An 8,291-nucleotide genomic window follows, 5' to 3' on the forward strand; every position below is an offset into this window, starting at 1 on the left:
ATATATGTATACATAGTGTTATCTCACAGATTTTTGTCATCTACTCTAATGATCGACCACGTCCTAGATTTCCTTTTGTCGCACTGCGTTTTGACCTTGTTCAAAGTACAAGATCGCATGTCGAAGCTATTTAAAATAATCGATATACAAGTTTCGAATGGAATTGGGATGTCCAGATGTTAAATGTGTAAGCCGTGAATAAATTCCTCTTTACAAATCGAATTAACCACCACATCGGATTTCTTCTTTACCCGTACTTTATTTCAACAATCTTCAAGAATCAATTACAACAATGTCCATTAAAAGTATAGAATTTGTACACATCTATTACAATATTTTCGAATTAGCCGACGTTGATGTCAAATATATTCGTCATAATTAAAATCCTTAAATCGTAGTTTCGGAGGTAGAGTAGGAGCTCGTAGGAAGATAAATATATTTACAATAAGATGATGCACGATATTATCAATAATAATGCGGGAATGCAAGTCTATAATATAGATATAATATAGCGATTAAATGTAAATTATATCACGATGAATGTTGTTTTTATTAAGTTCATCGGGTTTCCCGTTTGTACTTATGCTATTTGTAACAATTTCCGATGTATAACCAATATATAGTATATGATCGGTTATTAAATAATGTTGCGGCATCTTTTACATACGACATTACAGTTAGAAACGTAGACACTTGTTCTCATATTATGTAATTTATGTTACAACTTCCTACAGTGGTCGACGCGTCGATAAGTCTACATGGTCCGATTTGTACCATTCATCTGCATGCACTGCATGCATTCGGTATATATTATATGTATATATATATATATATATATATATATATATATATATATATATTTATGTATATGAATATTTATATGTTTAATTATCGATAAATCATCGCGTCTTTTCTGTATGCTTTCGTTGAATAAACAAAAAGCATTGACGACGTAATGTGAAATTTAATATCGTTCTAAATATTCGTACGAAATTTTCATCGATGTTCGTTTGAACTTCGAATCTGTACAACGAGCATTTGTACGTCAACGTACGTAATGCTAATTCTTCTTTCTTCTTTTTTCTTTTTTCTTCTTTTCGCCTTAAAAATCGTTTTCATCCAACACTCGCCATATCTTCTTTTTCTAGGAATGCAATTTCACGATAATTATTACTAGCTGCTTTTTGATGATTGACTCTTTAAAGCTGTTTGTTCTCGTTGATATCTAGAAAATTTAAAAATATTTATCAGTTTATGCATTAGAAATATTTCACGATAGAAAAAGGAATAGATAATCTATGAACTAATATAGAGAGATATTTTCATATTTATGATAAAAAAAATTGATAAACTAAGTTTATTTGTAAATTTTTAAATGGTTCATTTCGTAAAACTGATGAACATACTATTGTCATATGGTATCTGAAAATAAATTCTAAACGAACGATGTAATGTCATATTGTGGCATGAACGAACGAACAAACGAACGAAAGAGCAAACGAATGAACGAATGAATGAATAAACGTACGAACGAACGAACGAACAAATAAATGAATAAATGAATGAACAAATGGCCGGCCTTGATTCTTGAAACCAGAAAAGAATTTATCCAAAGTGAACTGGCAAAGTAAATTTAGTCAAGTTTTCGACATTAACATAACGTAATTAGTACTTACTTTATCGCTCTAGAAATTTGATAAAGTGCTGTACATGCGACAAAAAAGTTCACGCTGAAAAGACTCCAATTTTTTGGTGTGATCGCTAAAGAATATTTCGTCCAAATGACTCCGGTAACGGCCAATGAAGAAGACTGTCCAATAGAAATTTTATCGGCTGGCCTTTGTAAGTCGCCTAAACCTGCTATCACAAGTCCCTGCAATATGAAACGATACTGATGTATGTATAAATTAAAAAAAAAAAAAAAAAAAAAACAGATAAAACAACTATCTTATACAAATTCGATACGAGTTTTACGAAATCGCAAAAGTTTTCCATTCCAATGGATACTAACGAGTTAAAACGACGTGTGCGTAGAGTTACGTTCTAATAAATTAATATCAATCGATCCTTGTACGTGGGACGTTACATACGTCGAAAGTTCGACCTATATTAGTTTATTTAGGTCAACCTAACTTTTTACCACGAACATGCGCTGTATATTTCGTCGAATGTGCGAAAAAGTCAATTTTCTCTCGTATCTCTCGAATGTTTTTTAATTTCTTTTCTTTTTTTTTTTCCTTTTTTTTTTTAACAACACGACTGACGAACACCGCTGACGGCTTAAACGTTACGGATGATTGATAATACGCGCATGTGCGTGAGCGAGCATATCAATACTCCGTTTTCTAATGGAAGAAAAAAAAAAAAGAAGAACAAAAAACGAGTCTAACGATTTTCTACGTTTCAAGAATATTCACTATTCAATGCAAAAAATATTCTAAGGAGATTGTAAGGTGATAGTTTCTCTTATCTTATCTATCTATCTGTATATATATATATATATATATATATATATATATATATACATTTATATATGTGTATATGTATATTACAAATATGACCAGCGATTACCTTGAAAGAAGATCGATTTGCTTAAATACTAATGCCGGTAAATCACGAATACGGATAAGAGAAATCGTATTCCGATAAACTTCCGTGTAAATAATCATTATTTACTATTGTCTTTACATGATATGAGTTTATCAATGCACTAAGTAAATATTCTCATCGTTGAAAAATACATGTACATATATACTTATGTATTTTAAAATGATTGGACCATTATATATTATAGCTCGATACTTTCGGCGGACAATATAACGTTACGATTTCTCATTTATATCGGATGATAATCTAGATGTGTACCGTTTATTCATTGAATATTGACTATCATTGTCCGAGTTTATCTGCCAATAACACGTTCAGGTCACGCAGCATCTCCGATAAAATCGCATATGTCACAGGATAATTTCTTTTGGCAATTACCATGGATTACTATAAAATCATTTACTAACCCATTTTACAGCTGGTGCCCAGAAAAATATGGTCTGTGGTCCTGAAAGCACAAATCCCATGGATACTTATTATCGAAGGCAGCTTGAACGACAGCTTGAAGGCAGCTTGAAAAGAACAAACGTTACGACATGTTGACTTTTAAAAATGATACATAAATATCACGAAGATTTAAATTTCGTCGAAAGATGAAGGATATATATATATATATATATATATATATATATATATATATATATAATATATATAATATATATATACATATATATATTATTATTAATTAAACTTTTCTTATAAACTTTCCTTATATGCAAAATACTTGTGAAAGTGTATTTTATAGCCTTTGGAATAAATAAAAATTAATAAAATCCTTGACCGCATTAATGTCGTACTGAATCATTTAAAAAAATCGTGCTCCCTTGTACTCAAAAGAATAATCTTAGAATAAAACCCGAGGTACTCTCAGACGTCGCATTGATCTACTTTTCGTTTCGGTCGGTCTTATTAGAATTCAGAAAGAAAGTTCGACAATATACGTTGGTATAGAGTTCGTTATAGAGTGCCAAAAACAAAAATTCAAACGATTATATCTCTTTCGACAATAATTTATATATACCTAAATGCGATATCGCATTTAATTTCTTTTTCTTTTTTTTTTTATTCTATTTTTATAAATACAGAAATAACGTTTTCCTCATACTCTTTAGATATATCATATCTCTAGAGAGAGAGGGAAAAAAAAAGATCGAAACAACGAAAGAATGTAAAAACCAAATACAGTGGGATTTACAATACGCACCGTTCCAAGAATTCATGCATATTATCGCAATGTAAATTATTGCAATGTCATTGTTCGTATTAAAATTCTCTTTCTTCGTGCTTTTCATAATAATATAAACGAAGACTTTATAGAATATAGATACAAATAATCATTGATACTTATTTAATTTATCCCAATGATATGAAGAAGTTCAAGTGATAAATTATGATTATAATTTCAATATGAGTGATATAATACTAATATATATATATATATATATATATATATATATATATATATATATATATATATATATATATATATATATATATATATAATATATATACAAATACACATACACATTCAAGAGAAGGAACCACGTGCCACGTTCTGAAGGGTTTCCGTACGTATTTAAAAGTAGTAGAGGGGGAGGGAAAAGGGAAATTTACTAACCGGCTGGATGATTCCAAAATGGTTGAAGTTTTTCAGGCACATATTTTCCAAGAGCTTTCATTGTATTTTTATATACAACCGACATGATTTTTCGTTGTTAAAGATTTATTACAAGAAAAAGAGAAAGAAAAAAAAAGAAACTCGCGGAAAGAAAACTTGACACACAGAAAATCTACACAGGCCGGCGTCCTAGCACGAAATGACGCGCTGCTTACCCCCGCTCTGATTCTTACTCGTTCGCTCGCTCGCTCTCTCTCCCCACCCCTTCCGACTCAATATTACATATCCTAGGTCGTAACCTTAAAGGCGATCGCGCAATAAGAGCATAAACTCGTACGATATTTATTCATCCGCTTTGCTTTATAATCGAGATTTCCGTGTGCCAAAATTCTTTAGAAAATATCTCTTCGGAATATCCCATTGTCCTATAGTTTAAATTTCTTTTATCCTTCTTATAATGCCCTACGTTATTTCTTTTCTTTTTTTGTCTTTTTTCCTTTGATGAACAATTATTTTCTTAATCGTATTACCTTTGTTTTTTAATTTCTATTTGTTTCTATTCTTTTCTTTATTTATTTCTTATTCTAATTCGTATTTTAAGGAAATATGTTTTTATTTCTTGAATAAAAAATGTCTTCTAGAAAAGACAATATTAATACTCGCTGTAATATCAAGTTAGTTAGTTGATGGCCGGAAGGTTTGATTATAATCTGTACATCTTGTGACGCGATGTACAATTCATGTTTTCAGATTATATAATAACATTTTGCTTTGAATAAAATTATTTGTTAGATTATAAACAATGAAAAAAAAAAAATTACGATTCGTTGTTATCTGTTTTAAGTATACGTGTTCAGATGAATAAAATGGGGTATCGTCTATTTACTAATTGATCAGAAACGAAGTATCAATGATTGACCTTGTTGCCTACGTCATACTGGCACTGGCCTAGAGTTTAGAATTAGAAACACCGTTGCGTGCCAAGCTGTATCACGCTTTGGGCGAGGCTTTCAATAAATAACTTGTTTTATCGCATGCCATATTGTTCAATAACATCATCGTTTCCGTGCTTACTGGACAATGGACTAATACAGATATATAGCAGTATGATTCGTGTCATCTAAAGTACGTAGATAAAAAATTTTAATATATCTTTAATAATAGTTAATAAATTTGTATCTAAACTAATTTGAATAATATCATTTATTTGTTTTTCTTTTTCTTGTGTTCGTTATCAGAAAATGTATAAACGATCTGCCTAAGTTTTTTAACAAATAAATCATGAAATCATGAATTTTAGACTATAGTATAAATGCAACGTATGTTAGATTACATGATATACTGTAAAACACACTCATCATACATTTGTATATTTACATCTTACAATTTAAAATGTATCCAACATTAAAACGGAACATACTATTTGACGAAGTAGTATGAGTTTCTGTTAAGATCCATGTGATTAAATTGTCATTAATTTTCTTTTTGCACCTATTCACAGTATTATTTGTTGGAATGCATAAAGAAAAAAAAAAAAGAAAAAACAAATGTTGATAAGTATTAAGTGTTGTTAATTTCCAAAAAAGAGGAGCTATTGTTCTCATGATTTATACAAATATTTTATAGATTATGAAAGAATAGCTCTTAAGGTCAATGTTACGGGTTGCCGACAAACTGCACACGTTGTCATGGCAGGTGCACATTTAACACATGTAACCATGTGTCTACAAGGTAAGAATACTACTCCTAGTTCTGCATCATAACAGATTTTACATAATCTTGCATCGTCTATAGATTTATGTGCCTTTGCACCATGGAAATTTTCTTTACTGGAACTTGACCTAGAATTTAAATTATCTGTATCATTCTCCTCAGAATTATTAGAGTTTTCTTGTTTTGTGCCTTTGAAATCCGCTGAAGACGATTGAATCTTTTGAATGAAATTTGGTAAATTCATCTGCATTGTTTCCTAAATAAAATGTAATGAAAAATTAATTCAAAGTTATTAATATTTTTAAAGAAAATTTTTTTTCTGTAAATAATTCTTTAAAATATACCTCCTTGGATGACGCTGCTTTCTCTTGTTCTTTTATCATATTCACATAATCTTGCCCTTTTACCATTAGAAGGTAATAACATTTAGAAAACCATTTGGCATGTTGTTCCCAAGGATCATCATGTGGCTCCCAATCTTTCAAACCTTCGCCACAATGATAACATAAAGTTTGATCGCCTTTTCCTGTATAGAAAAATCCAGCGTTTGCTAATTGATCTTTCTTCTGTGGCATTGATTTAGGCCATGTATCAAAAGTACGCAGTCTAGCATCATAGCTTATATATTCTGGATGTACTGGTGACTTTGGCTTTTCAAGACCTAAAGATGCTAACTTAGTAGTACTTGGTAATAGTAATTCAAAAGAAGACATTGCATCACATTCGTTCTGAACAGATCCATTTTGAAATGGTCTATCACGTAATTCGCAAACATCTTCAGTATTTGATCTTGATACTGACATTGTGTTAGTATCTGCATCAATAGGTACATTACCACACGGTACATTTTTAACAAAACGGCATGTTTGCGAATGCTTTATATGATCTACCACAGAAACACTTTGTTCCCATTGATGTATCTCTACTCGACATTCGAAGCATCTCACTGTATCAGCTTCACCCACATAATAAAAGCCAGCTGTTGCAAGTCTTTTTGGTTCTATAAATGTAACAGACCAATTTTCAAAGCTCTGCAATCTAACCAATTCAAATCGATAATCTGGATTATCAACTTCGTCTACTCCTGGCTCTAATGACAATTGTGGTGGTACTGATGACATTACGTGTGGATTTTCTGAAGATTTGAATGACATTGAATTGTTTGAGAAATCTGCATGTTCAATAACATCTGTCATACTTGTTATTAACTTTTTAACTGTTTATTTTTAATTTATGTTTATTATTAATTTAAGATCTTCAAATTTTTGAAGACTCAAATCTATAAAGGAAAAAAATTACATATTTTTTATCAATCCAAAGTATACTATATAAACGATTTATGCAACAGCTAAGAAAAAGAAAGTATACTAACGAATTTCCTGCTTTCTATTATACGTTAAATTAAACATAAACTCAACTGCATCTAAATAATCTACATAAATATTCTCAATATATATATATACATACATATATATATATATATATGTGTGTATATATATATATTATTTCATCCAAATTGATAAAAAATGTTACGAGTATTAACAATTTCTTTGTAAACAAAGAGAATAGCTACCAACGTACCAATTTATTGTTTTGTTTACTTCTTGTTCTATTTCCTTTCTTACGATGAGAAGTATAGTTTAAAAAAATTAGAAAATACTTGTGTGCTTCGTTATTCGTATCTTTTCTTTCGATTAGTCCACTTCTTGTGAAGGATGATTAATGTGTGTTGATATATAATAAAAAGAGAGTAGAAAAACCAGAACAGCAGTTTTCTTGAACTTTCAGGTACTTTTTTGTCTACGGAATCGAAGAAATTTAATCAGATACATTAACGTATTATTTTATATTTAATTATATATGTATAATAACGTTACTAAATATTTTAAAGAAATAAAAATACGTACAAAAAGAAAACTTTTCTTCAGTTAATATTATAAACCACACTAGGAACAAAGCTTCTATGCACTCCACAATGGTGGAAGGGAGAAAGAAAGAGAGGGATAGGAGGGACAAGTTCAGACAGGAACCGCGAGTTTAAATTACGCTTGCGTTGTCTACTCGCAGCGCTGGTGTCAATACAAAAGAAATAAACATTTCTATGACCTGATTCTCTCAACTATCAAAAATCTATCCAAAAAAGAATCATTTTTTGGAATGATTTCTTAATATTGGATCAAAAACAAAATTTATATTTTAGTTAAGAATTAAAAGAGGAATGTCTGGTTTTAAAAATAAAATAATTTTGAGCAGGAATCGGATGAATTTATTTGAATATAATATTGTCAAGTCTTATAATCGTATAAAAATGGCATGTTTAATAATTAAATACTTTTTAAATCAGTAAACATAT

General features: G+C 30.0%; 2 protein-coding genes across 3 annotated transcripts; both read right to left on the bottom strand.

The window, feature by feature from the left end:
- Positions 1-239: 239 nt before the first annotated feature.
- Positions 240-4,456, bottom strand: LOC124427212 (mitochondrial pyruvate carrier 2-like). 2 transcript variants are annotated; one of them, XM_046969804.1, is made up of 4 exons: positions 4,226-4,456; positions 3,015-3,055; positions 1,677-1,873; positions 240-1,225 (listed from the first exon to the last, which is right to left on the bottom strand). In XM_046969804.1, exons 1-4 carry the CDS (start codon positions 4,308-4,310, stop codon positions 1,174-1,176), a joined length of 375 nt encoding a protein of 124 aa, XP_046825760.1. In that variant the 5' UTR covers positions 4,311-4,456; the 3' UTR covers positions 240-1,173. The 2 variants fall into 2 exon arrangements, with proteins under 2 accessions (XP_046825760.1, XP_046825761.1); XM_046969805.1 differs by having other exon boundaries at positions 3,015-3,119; positions 4,226-4,363.
- Positions 4,457-5,410: 954 nt separating this feature from the next.
- On the bottom strand, positions 5,411-7,979 carry LOC124427211 (putative inhibitor of apoptosis). Its single transcript, XM_046969803.1, has 4 exons — positions 7,846-7,979; positions 7,520-7,738; positions 6,283-7,217; positions 5,411-6,194 (listed from the first exon to the last, which is right to left on the bottom strand). Exons 3-4 carry the CDS (start codon positions 7,132-7,134, stop codon positions 5,853-5,855), a joined length of 1,194 nt encoding a protein of 397 aa, XP_046825759.1. The 5' UTR covers positions 7,135-7,217; positions 7,520-7,738; positions 7,846-7,979; the 3' UTR covers positions 5,411-5,852.
- Positions 7,980-8,291: the final 312 nt, after the last annotated feature.

The sequence above is a fragment of the Vespa crabro genome, chromosome 10, assembly GCF_910589235.1.
Source record: "Vespa crabro chromosome 10, iyVesCrab1.2, whole genome shotgun sequence".
Taxonomy (NCBI): Eukaryota; Metazoa; Arthropoda; class Insecta; order Hymenoptera; family Vespidae; genus Vespa; species Vespa crabro.

Excerpts from the sequence above, each read along its gene's own strand:
- LOC124427211 (XM_046969803.1), bottom strand. The coding sequence starts at position 7,134 with ATGACAGATGTTATTGAACATGCAGATTTCTCAAACAATTCAATGTCA. Across the intron at positions 6,195-6,282 it reads AAGCAGCGTCATCCAAGGAG|GAAACAATGCAGATGAATTT; the intron begins GTATATTTTAAA and ends CATTTTATTTAG.
- LOC124427212 (XM_046969804.1), bottom strand. The coding sequence starts at position 4,310 with ATGTCGGTTGTATATAAAAATACAATGAAAGCTCTTGGAAAATATGTG. Across the intron at positions 3,056-4,225 it reads ATTTTGGAATCATCCAGCCG|GACCACAGACCATATTTTTC; the intron begins GTTAGTAAATTT and ends TTGTGCTTTCAG. Across the intron at positions 1,874-3,014 it reads GGGCACCAGCTGTAAAATGG|GGACTTGTGATAGCAGGTTT; the intron begins GTTAGTAAATGA and ends TTCATATTGCAG.